This window comes from Oncorhynchus keta, unplaced genomic scaffold, assembly GCF_023373465.1.
Source record: "Oncorhynchus keta strain PuntledgeMale-10-30-2019 unplaced genomic scaffold, Oket_V2 Un_scaffold_1109_pilon_pilon, whole genome shotgun sequence".
Classification (NCBI taxonomy): Eukaryota; Metazoa; Chordata; class Actinopteri; order Salmoniformes; family Salmonidae; genus Oncorhynchus; species Oncorhynchus keta.
Window position 1 is genome coordinate 38,176 of NW_026290758.1, and position 19,325 is coordinate 57,500.

The 19,325-nt window shown below is 46.2% G+C and overlaps 1 protein-coding gene across 5 annotated transcripts in view; it reads right to left on the reverse strand.

Moving 5' to 3' along the window:
* LOC118372873 (talin-2) overlaps positions 1 to 19,325 on the reverse strand; it is a 135,921-nt gene that overhangs the window by 32,254 nt on the left and 84,342 nt on the right. For all 5 annotated transcript variants that reach the window (XR_008126806.1, XM_052513425.1, XM_052513426.1 and 2 more), the window contains 10 exons: positions 18,139 to 18,305; positions 16,335 to 16,463; positions 11,609 to 11,722; positions 10,453 to 10,566; positions 10,054 to 10,188; positions 9,733 to 9,861; positions 9,508 to 9,610; positions 4,395 to 4,603; positions 1,651 to 1,770; positions 1,212 to 1,409 (listed from right to left, as the gene is read on the reverse strand). Coding sequence is in view for 4 of the 5 variants with exons in the window: in XM_052513425.1 (XP_052369385.1) it covers positions 1,212 to 1,409; positions 1,651 to 1,770; positions 4,395 to 4,603; positions 9,508 to 9,610; positions 9,733 to 9,861; positions 10,054 to 10,188; positions 10,453 to 10,566; positions 11,609 to 11,722; positions 16,335 to 16,463; positions 18,139 to 18,305 (1,418 nt within the window). In the remaining variant the exon portion in view is untranslated. The remainder of the gene's footprint in view (positions 1 to 1,211; positions 1,410 to 1,650; positions 1,771 to 4,394; positions 4,604 to 9,507; positions 9,611 to 9,732; positions 9,862 to 10,053; positions 10,189 to 10,452; positions 10,567 to 11,608; positions 11,723 to 16,334; positions 16,464 to 18,138; positions 18,306 to 19,325) is intronic.

The window sequence follows — 19,325 nt, forward strand, 5'->3', positions numbered from 1 at the left end:
CGGGAGCCCTGTGCAACTGACTATCCCTGGTCCTCCTATCCATCAGTCAGATGAAAAGGAGAATGGTGCGTGGGCTGTTTTCTAGCTGCACCATGCTTAACATGTATATTGTTCCCCTCAAACTCTGTTCTAAACATAGACTCTCTGGTTCCAACTCTGCTGCTGGCAGTTCCTGCAGTCACCTGGGTCTGATTTGGTAATCAGTGTCATGCCACTAAGATTTCCTCCTTCCTTATTAGCAAGGCAGCCCGGAAAAGACCTTCAACTGTCATCTTATTGAGACTCAATTTAACAGACCGCCGCTCTGAGGCAATTCAATTAAATATCCGTATCTATAAGGAAAGTTAATCAACAAATAGATAGACTGATGGTTGGCCAAGCTATGACTTTTGAGGCCAATTGGTCAACTTTTCCTCCTCTATTTTCCATCATATCAGCTTTGATAAATTAAACAGTTGGTTCTTATGTCCAAAAGGTGATGAAGAGGCTTATGTAAATAAATGAATCACACTAAAACAGTCAAATCCAGTATGGTGCCTGGTTTGAGTTCATTAGGCACAAAACAAAACTGCGTGGAACGGGGAGGCACTATGTGAACTTGTCAATAAGAAAGGTTCATTATGGTTTCCATTGCGATGGTGTGGTGTGGTGTGCCCAGTACCACACAGACAGACCACTGTGACTGCACGTTCTCAGGTTCAGTACCACAGTACCAGACAGACCACTGTGACTGCACCTGAGTGTGCCCAGCCATCTCAATGCCGGTGTCCAGGAACTCTATCGAACACGTTCCAGGTTCAGTACCATATAGACAGACCACTGTGACTGCACCTGAGTGTGCCCAGCCATCTCAATGCCGGTGTCCAGGAACTCTAACGAACACGTTCCAGGTTCAGTACCATACAGACAGACCACTGTGACTGCACCTGAGTGTGCCCAGCCATCTCAATGCCGGTGTCCAGGAACTCTAACGAACACGTTCCAGGTTCAGTACCATACAGACAGACCACTGTGACTGCACCTGAGTGTGCCCAGCCATCTCAATGCCGGCGTCCAGGAACTCTAACGAACACGTTCCAGGTTCAGTACCACACAGACAGACCACTGTGACTGCACCTGAGTGTGCCCAGCCATCTCAATGCCGGCATCCAGGAACTCTAACGAACATGTTCCAGGTTCAGTACCATACAGACAGACCACTGTGACTGCACCTGAGTGTGCCCAGCCATCTCAATGCCGGCGTCCAGGAACTCATCAAAGTCTTCTCTGAACTTCCCAGATGCGTCTGCGAGCTGGGTGCTGGAGCCGCGGGAGGCGTGGACCACGTCTCCTGCTGATTGGTTCAGATCTGCTGCGGTCTGGTTCAGCTCGCTCTGGGCCTCCTGGAACGACCTGGTGGATGGAGGGAGCTACAGAGAGAGAAAGATAAGAGACAGAAAAATATAGAGAGACAACAAAGACAGCCATAGCGAGTCAGTGATTAGGTTGTGGTGCAATAAATGTAAGTTTGGTTTAAAAACATTTGATAAGAGTTTGACCTAGCGGCAGTTTTAAATCAATAAACGGGTGATTAACTCTGGAGTAATCAGTGGCTTGACGTGAATGTTTTTTCAATAAAGTAACCTTTACTTAAGGAAGTGTAGAACTTACCGTTTCTCCCAGCAGTTTCTTGCTGGCCTCTCCAATGCTCCTGAGGGCCATGTCCACATCCTTCTGGCCAGGCAGGCAGTTGACACAGTTATTCAGAGAGTGGGACACAGCCTTGGCCACCTGAAGCAGAGAGAACAGGTGTGTGTGAGCACAGGTGTGCATGTGTGTGTTTGTGAGCGAGCCTGCGTGTGTGTCAAGTGTGATCATTCATGCGTGAACTGAGTTGTTTTCCACAGTAGTGATGTTGCTGAGCTGCAATCACAATCTTAAAATGCTAATGAGCCAAGAAGCATAGCGGAGTAATTGATGTTCCTAATTTGCACTTCTGTTTCCAACAGAACATATGCCAACCAATATGTCTGTGTCCCTGTGGGGCCTAGCAACAGAACAGGAGTTGTGCTGCTGAAAGGATTACTGAATGCACAACTAGGACTACCTGAAAAGATAAAAAGAGACAATTGAAGCCTTTTATTTGGTAAGATTTGAAAGAGATCATCATCCAAAGAGGAATTCAAGGACTTTCATTGGACTCCATTCAAAACCAAAGGGATCTTCAACACCATGTAAAATGGGTCCTATTTCTCTCTCATTTACAAAGGAACAGAACAAACACCACAATACTATGTCCAGTCTGTCCCTTTATCTGCAGTAGCATCTATAGATGCATCATTTATTCATCTGGTGGGAAGGTTATATGGGGAGGACCAGGCATTAATAATTGATGTGTGTTTAAAGTTGTGAATCTCCTGCTACAGCAGGCAGAGGATGAACACCTCACTGTGTTTGACAGGTGATCAGTGTTTTGTTCAGCTGGGCTGATAAAATGTGAACTATTGTTTGTCTATGAAAAGTTATTTATTTTATTATTCACAACCAGATACTGAAGTTGTGAGAAGTGATCTGTGGAAGCTCTACAATAAAAATAGTTGCCTCTCACTTGACCTTCAGTGTAACACAAGCCAAGACTTTCTGAATAAAAGTGGTGATATTAAAACTCTAGTAGCCCTTTGGTTGTCTAAGAGCACCAACCACAGCCAACTCCATTCAGACAGGACAATTATACTGAACAGATGGAAAATATGGATGTTAGCAGAGCCATATACAGTTGAAGTCTGAAGTTTACATACACTTTGGCCAAATACATTTAAACTCAGTTTTTCACAATTCCTGACATTTAATCCTAGTAAAATTGTCCTGTCTTAGGTCAGTTAGGATCACCACTTTATTTTAAGAATGTGAAATGTCAGAATAATAGTAGAGAATTTTTTTGATTTCCCTGAGAATTTATTTCACCACATTCCCAGTGGGTCAGAAGTTTACATACACTAAATTAGTATTTGGTAGCATAGCCTTTAAATTGTTTAACTTGGATCAAACAGTTCGGATAGCCTTCCACAAGCTTCCCACAATAAGTTGTGTGAATTTTGGCCCATTCCTCCTGACAGAGCTGGTGTAACTGAGTCTGGTTTGTAGGCCTCCTTGCTCACACACGCCTTGTCCACAAATGTTCTATGTGATTGAGGTCAGGGCTTTGTTATGGCCACTCCAATACCTTGACTTTGTTGCCCTTAAGCCATTTTGACACAACTTTGGAAGTATGCTTGTCATTGTCCATTTGGAAGACCCATTTGCGACCAAGCTTTAACTTCCTGACAGGTGTCTTGAGATGTTGCTTCAATATATCAACAATTTTCCTCCCTCATGATGCCATCTATTTTGTGAAGTGCACCAGTCCCCCCTGCAGCAAAGTACCTCCACAACATGATGCTGCTACCCCCGTGCTTCACGGTTGAGATGGTTTTCTTCAGCTTGCAAGCCTTCCCCTTTATCCTCCAAACATAACAATGGTCATTATGGCCAAACAGTTATGTTTTTGTTTCATCAGACCAGAGGACATTTCTCCAAAAAGTACAATCTTTGACCCATGTGCAGTTGCAAACCATAGTTTGGCTTTTTTTATGGCGGTTTTGGAGCAGTGGCTTCTTCCTTGCTGAGTGGCCTTTCAGGTTATGTCGATATAGGACTCGTTTTACTGTGGATATAGATACTTTTGTACCTGTTTCCTCCAGCATCTTAACAAGGTCCTTTGCTATTGTTCTGGGATTTATTTGCACTTTTTGCACCAAAGTACGTTCATCTAAGAGACAGAACGCATCTCCTTCCTGAGCGGTATGACGGCTGCGTGGTCCCATGGTGTTTAGACTTGTGTACTATTGCTCCCAAGGATGAACCAGACTTCTACAATTTTTTTCTGAGGTCTTGACTGATTTCTTTTGATTTTCCCATGATGTCAAGCAAAGAGGCACCGAGTTTGAAGGTAGACCTTGAAATACATCCACACGTACACCCCCAATTGACTCAAATAATGTCAATTAGCCTATAAGAAGCTTCTAAAGCCATGAAAATGTTTTCTGGAATTTTCCAAGCTGTTTAAAGGCACAGTCAACTTAGTGTATGTAAACTTCTGACCCACTGGAATTGTGATACCGTGAATTATAAGTAAAATAATCTGTCTGTAAACAATTGTTGGAAAAATTACTTGTGTCATGCACAAAGTAGATGTCCTAACCGACTTGTCAAAACTACAGTTTGTTAACAAGAAATTTGTGGAGTGGTTGAAAAACTAGTTATAATGACTCCAGCCTAAGTGTATGTAAACTTCTGACTTCAAGCCTTTTATAGAGATAGAGTAGCTTCATCCCTATATGGCTCTGCACGTTATTGTACTGAAGTCCCCCACTCACCTGGGCTAGCCTCTGCTGGCTCTCTGAATCACCGGGAGAGACCAGGGCCTGCTTGGCCTCATGGATCAACATGGCCGAACCTTCCATAACATCACAGGCTGAATCCAACATGGACGCCGCTGCCTGAGGGTTGGTGGTAGAGGCTGCCACACCCCGAGCTGCCTGGGCTAGAGTCTTCAGGGCCTGGGCGGTCTCTCTGGCTGCTAACCCTGGAGGAAAATATACAGATGGTGAGTAGGGGTTGGAATGCTACAAATAAAGAAGAGTTATTAAGGAAGTAGCTCTCCACTGCCGCGCGGCAAGCTCCCTCTCCACTGCCGCGCGGCAAGCTCCCTCTCCACTGCCGCGCGGCAAGCTCCCTCTCCACTGCCGCGCGGCAAGCTCCCTCTCCACTGCCGCGCGGCAAGCTCCCTCTCCACTGCCGCGCGGCAAGCTCCCTCTCCACTGCCGCGCGGCAAGCTCCCTCTCCACTGCCGCGCGGCAAGCTCCCTCTCCACTGCCGCGCGGCAAGCTCCCTCTCCACTGCCGCGCGGCAAGCTCCCTCTCCACTCTGTACTGGTACCCGTGTATAATACCACGTTATCGTTACTCATTGTGTATTTATTCCTTGTGTTCTAATTTTTTTCTCGGCATTGTTGGGAAGGCCCATAAGTAAACATTTCACTGTCAGTCTACACCGATTGTTTACCAAGCTTGTGACAAATAAAACATGTATTAAATGAAAAGGACTGTTTGCATTCAGATGTGTCAAACATCCAAATACATTCAGAAGATTGAATTCAGCCTTAATAAATGCATGTTATTACCTCGGATATCCATAGCCCTCTCATGTTGACAGTGTGCTATACCAGTTAGCAAGAGCCTCTGGTTTAGTTTCATAAGGTCTAAACTATGACTGCCTCAACAAGGGAATGCAACATTTCAGCTTCAACACAACACATTGGGGAGGAATCTAGTAAATTGAATCAGCTTGCATTACCCCATTAATCTAGACAAGATTACTGAAGGAATGTCACATCTATTGAAGTAGGGGAAGGATTTCTTCTGCTTTAGTCTTTGTGCTACTTTCCAAATCAAATCAAATCAAATTTTATTTGTCACATACACATGGTCAGCAGATGTTAATGCGAGTGTAGCGAAATGCTTGTGCTTCTAGTTCCGAGAATGCAGTAATAACCAACAAGTAATCTAACTAACAATTCCAAAACTACTGTCTTATACACAGTGTAAGGGGATAAAGAATATGTACATAAGGATATATGAATGAGTGATGGTACAGAGCAGCATAGGCAAGATACAGCAGATGGTATTGAGTGCAGTATATCCATATGAGATGGGTATGTAAACAAAGTGGCATAGTTAAAGTGGCTAGTGATACATGTATTACATAAGGATGCAGTCGATGATATAGAGTACAGTATATACGTATGCATATGAGATGAATAATGTAGGGTAAGTAACATTATATAAGGTAGCATTGTTTAAAGTGGCTAGTGATATATTTACATCATTTCCCATCAATTCCCATTATTAAAGTGGCTGGAGTTGAGTCAGTGTCAGTGTGTTGGCAGCAGCCACTCAATGTTAGTGGTGGCTGTTTAACAGTCTGATGGCCTTGAGATAGAAGCTGTTTTTCAGTCTCTCGGTCCCAGCTTTGATGCACCTGTACTGACCTCGCCTTCTGGATGATAGCGGGGTGAACAGGCAGTGGCTCGGGTGGTTGTTGTCCTTGATGATCTTTATGACCTTCCTGTAACATCGGGTGGTGTAGGTGTCCTGGAGGGCAGGTAGTTTGCCCCCGGTGATGCGTTGTGCAGACCTCACTACCCTCTGGAAAGCCTTATGGTTGTGGGCGGAGCAGTTGCCATACCAGGCGGTGATACAGCCCGCCAGGATGCTCTCGATTGTGCATCTGTAGAAGTTTGTGAGTGCTTTTGGTGACAAGCCGAATTTCTTCAGCCTCCTGAGGTTGAAGAGGCGCTGCTGCGCCTTCTTCACGATGCTGTCTGTGTGAGTGGACCAATTCAGTTTGTCTGTGATGTGTATGCCGAGGAACTTAAAACTTGCTACCCTCTCCACTACTGTTCCATCGATGTGGATAGGGAGGTGTTCCCTCTGCTGTTTCCTGAAGTCCACAATCATCTCCTTAGTTTTGTTGATGTTGAGTGTGAGGTTATTTTCCTGACACCACACTCCGAGGGCCCTCACCTCCTCCCTGTAGGCCGTCTCGTCGTTGTTGGTAATCAAGCCTACCACTGTTGTGTCGTCCGCAAACTTGATGATTGAGTTGGAGGCGTGCGTGGCCACGCAGTCGTGGGTGAACAGGGAGTACAGGAGAGGGCTCAGAATGCACCCTTGTGGGGCCCCAGTGTTGAGGATCAGTGGTTAGGAGATGTTGTTGCCTACCGTCACCACCTGGGGGCGGCCCGTCAGGAGTCCAGTACCCAGTTGCACAGCGCGGGGTCGAGACCCAGGGTCTCGAGCTTGATGACGAGCTTGGAGGGTACTATGGTGTTGAATGCCGAGCTGTAGTCGATGAACAGCATTCTCACATAGGTATTCCTCTTGTCCAGATGGGTTAGGGCAGTGTGCAGTGTGGTTGAGATTTTTAATTTTTATTTTACCTTTATTTAACCAGGCAAGTCAGTTAAGAACAAATTCTTATTTTCAATGACGGCCTGGGAACAGTGGGTTAACTGCCTGTTCAGGGGCAGAACAACAGATTTGTACCTTGTCAGCTGGGGGGTTTGAACTCACAACCTTCCGATTACTAGTCCAACGCTCTAACCACTAGGCTACCCTGCCGCACCCTTGCATCGTCTGTGGACCAATTTGGGCGGTAAGCAAATTGGAGTGGGTCTAGGGTGTCAGGTAGGGTGGAGGTGATATGGTCCTTGACTAGTCTCTCAAAGCACTTCATGATGACGGAAGTGAGTGCTACGGGGCGGTAGTCGTTTAGCTCAGTTACCTTAGCTTTCTTGGGAACAGGAACAATGGTGGCCCTCTTGAAGCATGTGGGAACAGCGGACTGGTATAGGGATTGATTGAATATGTCCGTAAACACACCGGCCAGCTGGTCTGCGCATGCTCTGAGGGCGCGGCTGGGGATGCCGTCTGGGCCTGCAGCCTTGCGAGGGTTAACACGTTTAAATGTCTTACTCAGCTCGGCTGCAGTGAAGGAGAGACCGCACGTTTCCGTTGCAGGCCGTGTCAGTGGCACTGTATTGTCCTCGAAGCGGGCAAAAAAGTTATTTAGTCTGCCTGGGAGCAAGACATCCTGGTCCGTGACGGGGCTGGATTTCTTCCTGTAGTCCGTGATTGACTGTAGTCCCTGCGACATGCCTCTTGTGTCTGAGCCGTTGAATTGAGATTCTACTTTGTCTCTGTACTGACGCTTAGCTTGTTTGATAGCCTTGCGGAGGAATAGCTGCACTGTTTACATTTTTTCATTTACATTTAAGTCATTTGCTCTTATCCAGACACCTTGCATACACCTTATGACAACCAGTGGAAAGCCACTTGCATCTAAATCTTGTTGGGGGGGTTTGTATTCGGTCATGTTACCAGGCCCTGATTAAAAGCAGTGGTTCGCGCTTTCAGTTTCACGCGAATGCTGCCATCAATCCACGGTTTGTGGTTAGGGAATGTTTTAATCGTTGCTATGGGAACGACCTCTTCAACGCACGTTCTAATGAACTCGCACACCGAATCAGCGTATTCGTCAATATTGTTAACTGACGCAATACGAAACATATCCCAGTCCACGTGATGGAAGCAGTCTTGGAGTGTGGAGTCAGCTTGGTCGGACCAGCGTTGGACAGACCTCAGCGTGGGAGCCTCTTGTTTTAGTTTCTGTCTGTAGGCAGGGATCAACAAAATGGAGTCGTGGTCAGCTTTTCCAAAAGGGGGGCGGGGCAGGGCCTTATATGCGTCGCGGAAGTTAGAGTAACAATGATCCAAGGTTTTTACACCCCTGGTTGCGCAATCGATATGCTGATAAAATTTAGGGAGTCTTGTTTTCAGATTAGCCTTGTTAAAATCCCCAGCAACAATGAATGCAGCCTCCGGATAAATGGTTTCCAGTTTGCAAAGAGTTAAATAAAGTTTGTTCAGAGCTATCGATGTGTCTGCTTGGGGGGGGGATATATACGGCTGTGATTATAATCGAAGAGAATTCTCTTGGTAGGTAATGCGGTCTACATTTGATTGTGAGGAATTCTAAATCAGGTGAACAGAAGGATTTGAGTTCCTGTATGTTTCTTACATCACACCATGTCTCGTTAGCCATAAGGCATACGCCCCCGCCCCTCTTCTTACCAGAAAGATGTCTGTTTCTGTCGGCGCGATGCGTGGAGAAACCCGTTGGCTGCACCGCATCGGATAGCGTCTCTCCAGTGAGCCATGTTTCCGTGAAGCAGAGAACGTTACAGTCTCTGATGTCCCTCTGGAATGCTACCCTTGCTCGGATTTCATCAACCTTGTTGTCAAGAGACTGGACATTGGCAAGAAGAATGCTAGGGAGTGGTGCACGGTGTGCCCGTCTCCGGAGTCTGACCAGGAGACCGCCTCGTTTTCCTCTTTTTCGGAGTCGTGTTTTGGGGTCGCAGCATGGGATCCATTCCGCTGTCCTGTTTGAAAGGCAGAACACAGGATCCGCGTCGCGAAAAACATATTCTTGGTCGTACTGATGGTGAGTTGACGCTGATCTTATATTCAGTAGTTCTTCTCGACTGTATGTAATGAAACCTAAGATGACCTGGGGTACTAATGTAAGAAATAACACGTAAAAAAACAAAAAACTGCATAGTTTCCTAGGAACGCGAAGCGAGGCGGCCATCTCTGTCGGCGCCGGAAGTAATATGTTGGCACACTGACCCAGCTGCATAGCAGCGGCCTGGTCCATCACCGTGGGAACAGACGACTTCGCTGATGTCACCAGAGAGAAAAGGTTGAATCTAATCTACTATTGACCTTGAAGCATCAAATATATTGAAGTTTTCAGTAAAAACAGTGAAATATACTATTATAGACACGTCCTGGTGGTGCTATGGAGTTTGTTATTTAGAAGTATTGCTCTAATTAGAATGGGAGCCCCAGGGCAGTAGTACAGTACCTGTGTAGTGTTCATTGCCCTGTGCAGCACAGGTGAGCAGCTGAGCCATGGAGGATCCCACAGACTTGGAGGTGCTGCCCAGGTCCTGAGCACACTTCTCCATCTGCAGAGAGAACAGCACACAGTACTTCAGACACCCAGACAAACAGACTCAGCAATGGATGAAAGAGTAATCACTAGAAGTAATGAGACGTTGATTAATTCAATGAATCAGAATTCCCTGACCGAATCTCCAGGTAGTGGTTTCAGCTGCATGTCTATGGCAGCCATCTTGGCGTCTTGGAGCTCAGTCTTCAGAGTCTGGACGGCTGTGAGAGCTGAGTGGATCTCCATGGGGCCGCAGGCTTCGTGGGCCTAAAGAGCACAAGAGAGCAGACCATTGAATTAGTCATTCTAGACTGACAGTTTAACCCATCTGAGCTGGTATTTATTGCCCTAGTCTATCAGAAGCTGGCTAGTCCTAACAGGGGATAGGTATCCTCACAAAGTGACAGAGGTGAGCGACAGGTATGACTTAAGTGTGTGTGTGTGTGTGTGTTTATGTACCTTCTGTGCTGCGGTTCTGAGCTCTGCCAGGCTGGTGGCCAGGTTCTTGGCACACTGACCCAGCTGCATAGCAGCGGCCTGGTCCATCACCGTGGGAACAGACGACTTCGCTGATGTCACCATCTTACTGCCAGGCTGTCATGAGAGAAACAGGAAACAGAGAAATGTCAAATTCATCCCAAGAAGATGTTTGGTACCAGAGAATGTATTTATTTGAATCTATTATGACTACAAAATCCAGCCTTATCCAAGTATTAGACATCATCATCAATAATATATCTTTAGAAGCTTTCAAGCACACACACATACACACACGTATATCAGCACTGTACAATATATTGAGATCCCTTCATTCAATATGTGGTGAGATTAGGAGCCAGACTGGCACTGGTGGAGTACCTGTAGGAAGTTCTGACTGGTGGTGATGAGGGCTAGCTGGGTAGTGAGGTCTTCAGGCTGGGCCTGGCTGCCCCTTACTCCCTGGACCAGCTGGGGAATGTGGTCTGCCATGGCCTAGTGAGCCGCACACATACATAAACAGTCAACACACATACAGTATTCAACCACAGTTTCTATATAGCTGTAGCACCTATATAGCTGTTTAACTACAGTAGGCATACAAAGTGTTCAATGCAAGGAACTGGTGATGTCCCCTGGCATTAACCTCTTCAACCTATGGGGGCGCTATTTCATTATTGGATAAAAAAAAGTGCCCGTTTTAAGCGCAATATTTTGTCACAAAAAGATGCTCGACTATGCATATAATTGACAGCTTTGGAACGAAAATACTCTGATGTTTCCAAAACTGCAAAGATATTATCTGTGAGTGCCCCAGAACTGATGCTACAGGCGAAACCAAGATGAAACTTCAAACAGGAAATGAGGAGGATTTTTGAGGCTCTGTTTGCCAATGTCTCCTTATATGGCTGTGAATGCGCCAGGAATGAGCCTGCCCTTTCTATCGTTTCTCCAAGGTGTCTGCAGCATTGTGACGTATTTGTAGGCATATCATTGGAAGATTGGCCATAAGAGACTACATTTACCAGGTGTCCGCCCGGTGTCCTTTGTTGAAATTGCTGCTGAATTTTGTGGGGGTTTTTTGGTAGCCAAACATGACGCAGAAAACGGAGCGATTTCTCCTGCACAAATAATCTTTCAGGAAAAACTGAACATTTGCTATCTAACTGAGAGTCTCCTCATTGAAAACATCCGAAGTTCTTCAAAGGTAAATAATTTTATTTGAATGCTTTTCTGGTTTTTGTGAAAATGTTGCCTGCTGAATGCTAACGCTAAATGCTACGCTAGCCTGCAATAGCTATCAATACTGTTACACAAATGCTTGTTTTGCTATGGTTGAGAAGAATATTTTTGAAAATCTGAGATGACAGTGTTGTTAACAAAAGGCTAAGCTTGAGAGCTAGCATATTGATTTCATTTCATTTGGGATTTTCATAAATAGTAAACGTTGCGTTATGGTAATGGGCTTGAGGCTGTAGTCACGATCCCGGATCCGGGATGGCTCGACGCAAGAAGTTAAGAGACTTATCCCCAGTACCTTGCAGCTCTGCACCAATTGCTGGTGTGCGGCAGTGTTCTTGTTGGAGGCTGCTGCATTCTGGGAGGCAGCGATAGTCTGGGTGGCTGCAGCAGCAGCTTGCTTGGCGGCATTCTGTTGGAATGTCACACACGTCAGGCATGTTTAGAATCACTACCTTGACGAATCAACACACACACAAGATGCCTCTCAAATGGCACCCCGTTCCCTTTATAGTGCACTTATTTTTACCAGGAGGCCCCTGGTCAAAAGAACCGTACTAAAGGGAATAGAGTGACATTTGGGAGGCAGACAGTCTCCGTTTAGAGCCAGGGTTCCTCAGGTCAGAGGTCAAATATTTGTCGTGCCATCTTTAATGTCGGGCAGTAGGGTTCAAACAATCTCCTGATTTGGTATTTTACTAGGATCCCCATTAGCTGTTGTGAGAGCCTCTGACCCACTCAAAACATGAACAATACAGAACATTGACAAGAACAGCTCAAGGGCAAAACTTCAACTTAAAAATGGCACACGTAGCCTCCATATCAATACATACACACACAAACTATCTAGGTCAAATAGGGAAGGTGTTGCTTTATTGTTTTTTTGAAACCAGGTTTGCTGTTAATTTGAGCAGTATGAGATGGAACGCAGTTCCATGCAATAATGGCTCTATTTAATACTGTACGCTTTCTTGAATCGGTTCTGGATTCTGGGACCATGAAAAGACTCATGGTGGCATGTCTAGTGGGGTAAGTGTGTGTGTCAGAGCTCTGTGTAAGTTGCAAACATTTTGGGATTTTCAGCACATTGTTTCTTACAAAAAGAAGTGATGCAGTCAGTATCTCCTCAACTCTTAGCCAAGAGAGTCTGACATGCATAGTATTTATATCCTCCTTCTGATTACAATAAAAAGCAAGGTGTGTCTCTGTTCTGGGCCAGCGGCAGCTTATCTAGGTCTTTTCTTGCAGCACTGGACCACACAATAATCAAGGTAAGACAAAACTAAAGCCTGCACAACTTGCTTTGTGGAGTGTGGTGTCTAAAAAGCAGAGCATCTCTTTAATATGGACAGACCTCTCCCCATCTTTACAACCATTGCACCAAAATGTTTTGACCATGAAGGTTTACAATCTAAGGTAACACCAAGTCATTTAGTCTACTCAACTTGTTCAACAAACACACCATTCATTACCAGATTCAGCTGAGGTCTAGAATGATTTGGGAATGATTTGTACCAAATACAATGCTCTTAGCTTTAGGACCAGTTTATTACTAGCCACCGATTATAAAACAGACTGCAACTCTTTGTTAAGGGTTTCAGTGACTTAATAAGCTGTGATTGCTGAAGCGTATATAGTTGAATCATCAGCATACATGGACAAACATTGTTTAATGCCAGTGGCATGTCATTGGTAAAAATATAAAAAAAGAGTAGAGAGCCTAGAGAGCTGCCCTGCGGTACACCACACTTTACATGTTTGACAGAGAAGCTCCGATTAAATAAAACCCTTTGAATTCTATCAGATAGATGGCTCTGAATCCATGATATGGCAGAGGTTGAAAAGCCATAACACACAAGTTCTCTCAACAACAGGTTATGGGCAATACTATCAAAGGCTGCACTGAAATCTAACAGTACCGCTCCCAAATCAGTAATTTGTGTCAGTGCAGTACATGTTGAGTGCCCTTCTCTATAAGCATGCTGAAAGTCTGTTAAATTGTTTATAGAGAAATAGCATTGTATTTGGTCAAACCATGTTTTCCAACAGTTTGCTAAGAGCTGGCAGAAAGCTGATAGGTCTGCTGTTAGAACTAGTAAAGGCCGCTTTATGTGATCGATACATGGACGGTCACGAAATGTCATCAGCCGGTGATTGTCAAGCAAATAACTGCCGGTCTCACGGTAACTGACCATTAATTAACAAACACATTTAGCATCTCCTGGCTTCCACACATAGCCTACAAACCATTTTAAAAAGCCTACAAACCATTTTTAAAAGTCTAATAAATCCATGTAATATAGCCTCCCCCTTCACAATAAATATATATATAAATAAATATATAGCCTCCCCCTTCACAATAAATCCATTATTTATTTTAGACAGGTCTAAAGAAGCATGATATGAAGAAAATGTAGTCTATTTCAGAAGAAAATAATAGCATGCTCGGAGTTGTCCTTATGTTAGGTCCTGATATGGCTATGCCAAATGGCTGTGGGCTATACTACTTAATTTAGCAGATAAGATTTGCTTATAATTAAGTGGCATTATTTTATAGTATGAAGAATACAATTGAACAAAGCTGAATAAAATAAATATTTTCTCAAACGATTTGAGGGAATGCGCACATGCGCACACACACTATTCTGTGTTGAGTGGTTAACAAAGAAATAGGTACTCATATATGCGTCATTTAGATGTATTAATGGAACTTTAGTTGTTCTACAAACAGTGGGTTATATCTTTTGATTTTTAATACATTGTAAGGCTGCATGATGAGACTAATGATGATTTGAAAAACTCTCGAAAGGCATGAGCTCGGCTTTGTTTTTGCACAAGCTGTACACACGCCAATAGTCTCTCATTCACAATTTGGCAGGCCTAACGAACAGCAAAAGCACTAGCCTACAAAAGTCAACCTATTCTATTCTTTGCGAGAAACAAATATTCCATGAATCACTCAGTGTGTGTAAGCGAGTCTGTGTGTGTAAGCGAGTCTGTGTGTGTAAGTGAGTCTGTGTGTGTAAGTGAGTCTGTGTGTGTAAGTGAGTCTGTGTGTGTAAGTGAATCTGTGTGTGTAAGTGAATGTGTGTGTGTAAGTGAATCTGTGTGTGTAAGTGAATCTGTGTGTGTGTAAGTGAATGTGTGTGTGTGTAAGTGAATGTGTGTGTGTAAGTGAATCTGTGTGTGTAAGTGAATCTGTGTGTGCTGCGGGGTTGAAGCTACAAACCCATAGGCTTTGCTCTCTCATCCCTTCCAGGGTTTTGGAAGGGAGGGTGGACAACGAGCTTGTCATAGCGGATGTCAGTAAAGTCCCCACGCTCTCTTGCAGCTTTCATGGCCAAGATAAGTTCATTCCTCTTCTGGTGCACAGCTTCAGGATAGTCCTCAATGAGGAAAGTATACGTTCTTCTCAAGTTCTTGGCTCTTTCCAGAACAGCTACCTTGTCCATTTTTTAAATGTATTTTTAATTTCACCTTTATTTAACCAGGTAGACCAGTTGAGAACAAGTTCTCATTTACAACTGCGACCTGGCCAAGATAAAGCAAAGCAGTGTGACAAAAACCACAGAGTTACACAAGGGATAAATAAACTTCCAGTCAATAACATAATAGAAAAGTCTATATACAGAGTGCGCAAATGTTGTAAGATTAGCGAGATAAGGCAATAAACCTCAAGAACTTGACCACTACGGGCCTGTCACCTGGGCCGGACGGTGGGTTTTCCAGTTCTGTGGGCGCGCTCCACCTCAAATCTTTTTGTGGTCCATCTTCAGTTTCTCCAAGATCATTTCCCTCACTTTGTCCTCAGACTCCATCCAGGTCTCATGTGGCGATTCTGCAATTACGTCCACAACCATGTTGTTCCTGAAAACTGTTCTTCAGGTCCTGGACCTCTCTGGTCAGGTCGTCCATTCTTTTATTAGTTGAGTCCACTAGTATTTGGACAAAACACTACAAGCCATTTTGTTGTTGTTGAAACTGCATGTAGAATTGGTTGTTGTTGGCTCACCTGTGACAGAGAGACACACCACTGTCCTCAACAGTACTCCTGCCAGCTTTGGTCTTTGTCATGGTACCTAGCAACGTAGGTTACGCTGTTACTCCTCACAGTTCCAGACAGGGCAGGTTGCAGGGAAGACTGAAAACAACAAACAGCAGGGATCTAGACAGCCACAAGCCCGGGACAATCTGTGATCCCAGCCACGGGCTGAGTTCAAGCCCTCAAGAAAACCCCGCTAGCTTGATAGGCAGCTAGCAAGCAGCTACACCAAATAGCTCCTCAGAACCGGTCTTGGTCGGCAGGATCACTGGACAGAGAGTAGCAGACCCAGCAACTGATGCCAACTGCGTCTCGGGATCCACACTCAAAAGGTAGCTAGATACTAAGAAACTTTTTAACACACTCCCAAAACACCAAACCGAGCTCACCCTCATTCCGCGTTCAACAGCCATATGTCAAATGCTCCTTTTACATTTCAGTGACTAGTAGGATGACGATCGAAGAATGATACTGGATGGTCTCTACTTTCATATGAAGGAAAACCTACAAGGACTTCTCAGAATGTAAACAGGAAGGGAAAGGAAGTTTCTATAACAGTTGAATGTACCCAGAGTACACTGTAGCTCTCCAAACACACTCAGTAATGTCCTGTACTGTATATAACCGTTCTTGCATGGTTTACATCAACAGTTGGAAATAATAGCTCTGGTAATGTAATCACCTCTTCACGTTAACCTAAAGCCCAAAATAATACAGCATATCAAAAATACTATTTCTAGACCTTCACTCAAACAAAGCCTGTTGTTTTCCATGCGACTGACAATGTGGTGTGTATGTAGAGCAAGATCTATGATGAGGAGATGCAAGTGGAAGTGCCTGCTTACTCAGCCTCAGAGCCATATACAGAGTTTCGCAAACCCATTAATGGGACGCCACCTTAGCACCAAACTCGCGGAGCCACCCATAGGTATAATGTACATATATGGCTCTGCCCAGCCTAGCTCAGACTCATCCAACTGACCTCTAGCCTGTTAATGAGCTTCTTCTTGATGGCGTTCTGAGCTGCAGCGTTGGTGGCCACGCGCAACCCCTCAGCCGCCTCCCTCAGTCTCTGCTGCTGGTCCTCGTTCTCTGGGTATGCCGCTGCGCCCTGTTACACACACACACACGCACACACACACACACACACACACACACACACACACACACACACACACACACACACACACACACACACACACACACACACACACACACACACACAGTAAGGCACCTCATCCATCATTAAACTGCAGCAGATGGAGATGCATCCAGGGAAAGTGCTAGAGTCCAACTGTAATCATGTCCGTTTGTAATGACAGCAGCTCTTCTTTGTCTATGAGGAAACATCAAGATTCCTTTTCATGACCTCCTCCTCTGGCTCCAGCTCTCTTTACCTCTCTCTGTCTCTCCAGCTGTCTCTGATTGTACGTGACAGGGTTCAGTTCACACAAACCAATATCCCTAAGAGCCTCTGTGCGTCCCATTGTTGAGGGAATGAAGAGAATCTAGAGCCTAAGCCTCCATGCCATTTAGTTAATTAAGCAGCCAGGCACTTCCCTCACCTGCTGCTGAATGTAACCCTCCACAGTACATTACAGCAGCCATCTTATATCTCTTTAATACACACACACTAAAAACATACCACCCACAGCCCCAAGGTGATGTTTATAGTAAGCCCAGACTAATGTGAAGAGACATTACAGTACTAATTCCTCAAGAGTAGAGGGGAATAATGTGATTGAGTCTTGAAATGCAAAGCAGTTTTTTCATAACAGTGTTAGCCAGCCCAGTACAGGCTATCATTGATACTATTCGCTGCTTCCTGTACGCCAGGTTAACTGTCACTTATGTGTGATCACAAATTGTCACTGAAGGGAAAACCAATCGTATTCTAATAATAAAAGGGATTGGAAATGAAAGCACAGAGTCTTGTCCGAAATTAAACCACGTGGCTAATGTCCAGATTTCTCAGCACACAGCTTTGAGAGAAAGCCAAACGAAGAGCTGCCATCTTCTGTGGAGTCCCCACTACTGACACAATCCTTTCGCCATGCCTCAGCAAAACCTTCTCTACCCTCAATCAATCAATTATACAATGCTTATATTAGCATCGTATATATATTTTTTGTTCCCCCCCGAGACCCTGGGTTACAACCAGGGATCAGCCAATGTTGACGGCAACCCTGGAGCAATTAGAGTACATTGCTCAAGGGCAGATCGACAGATATTTCACCTTTTGGTTACCTGCCCAACGCTCTAACTGCTAGGCTGCCTGCAACTAGGGGTAGTGCTATAGTGTTGAATACAGCCCCCCTTTCTGACAGTTACCAAGGAAACAGTGGCTGGGCAAATCCTTCGCTGATAGTGATAAAGATAGCTGCTATAATGTGATTAATGTGGAATCAAAGCATCTAACCAGCTGTAAGATACGGCCCCATGTAGCATTCATGATGGCAGGGACATTAATACTTGTCTGTAAGGCTAAGGAGCAGATGAAGAATCAAGTGGACTGCCTGAATAAAAGTAGACTTATTTAACTAGACAACCAGGAAGCACCCAAATAGCACTGTTGAAAAAGCTCTGGTTTGAATGAATGTAATCAAATGCAATACAACCCCATTTGGATAACCATATCAAACATACATGAAATGCATGTCAATGTATATTGTAAATAAGAATTTCCCTAGTTAAATAAAGGTTAAATAAAAAGAATACACTGGCAAAGGTTGCGGTTGACCGACAGCTTAGCACAGTAATAAGTAAGCCATTATTACGTACTGTACCTTAGCAGCCTCCACCATCCTGGCTGTGGCGTCTGCCAGTAGTTTAGCTGCAGCAAGTAGCTTCTTAGAGTTGTCAACATCCACTTCCACCTCAGCATCTGACCGCATGGCATTCACCAGGTCAGAGGTGGCCTGGGCCAGGACCCTGGCCTGACGAACCATCTCTCCTGAGAGGGGAGAGAAAGAGGGGGATGGGTAGAAGTAGAGGGGGTGGAGACGTGTGAGCGCGGGTCGGCGCGCGAGCGAGAGAGAGCGGGTCGGCGCGCGAGCGAGAGAGAGCGGGTCGGCGCGCGAGCGAGAGAGCGGGTCGGCGCGCGAGCGAGAGAGAGCGGGTCGGCGCGCGAGCGAGAGAGAGCGGGTCGGGCGCGCGAGCGAGAGAGAGCGGGTCGGGCGCGCGAGCGCGAGAGAGCGGGTCAGCGCGCGAGAGAGCGGGTCAGCGCGCGAGCGCGAGAGAGCGGGTCAGCGCGCGAGCGCGAGAGAGCGGGTCAGCGCGCGAGCGCGAGAGAGCGGGTCAGCGTGCGAGCGCGAGAGAGCGGGTCAGCGTGCGAGCGCGAGAGAGCGGGTCAGCGTGCGAGCGAGAGAGAGCGGGTCAGCGTGCGAGCGAGAGAGAGTCAGCGAGCAAGAGAGAGCGGGTCAGCGTGCGAGCGAGAGAGAGCGGGTCAGCGTGCGAGCGAGAGAGAGCGGGTCAGCGTGCGAGCGAGAGAGAGTCAGCGAGCGAGAGAGAGCGGGTCAGCGTGCGAGCGAGAGAGCGGGTCAGCGTGCGAGCGAGAGAGCGGGTCAGCGTGCGAGCGAGAGAGAGCGGGTCAGCGTGCGAGCGAGAGAGAGCGGGTCAGCGTGCGAGCGAGAGAGAGCGGGTCAGCGTGCGAGCGAGAGAGAGCGGGTCAGCGTGCGAGCGAGAGCGGGTCAGCGTGCGAGCGAGAGAGCGGGTCAGCGTGCGAGCGAGAGAGAGCGGGTCAGCGTGCGAGCGCGAGAGCGGGTCAGCGTGCGAGCGAGAGAGCGGGTCAGCGTGCGAGCGAGAGAGAGCGGGTCAGCGTGCGAGCGAGAGAGAGCGGGTCAGCGTGCGAGCGAGAGAGAGCGGGTCAGCGTGCGAGCGAGAGAGAGCGGGTCAGCGTGCGAGCGAGAGAGAGCGGGTCAGCGTGCGAGCGAGAGAGAGCGGGTCAGCGTGCGAGCGCGAGAGAGCGGGTCAG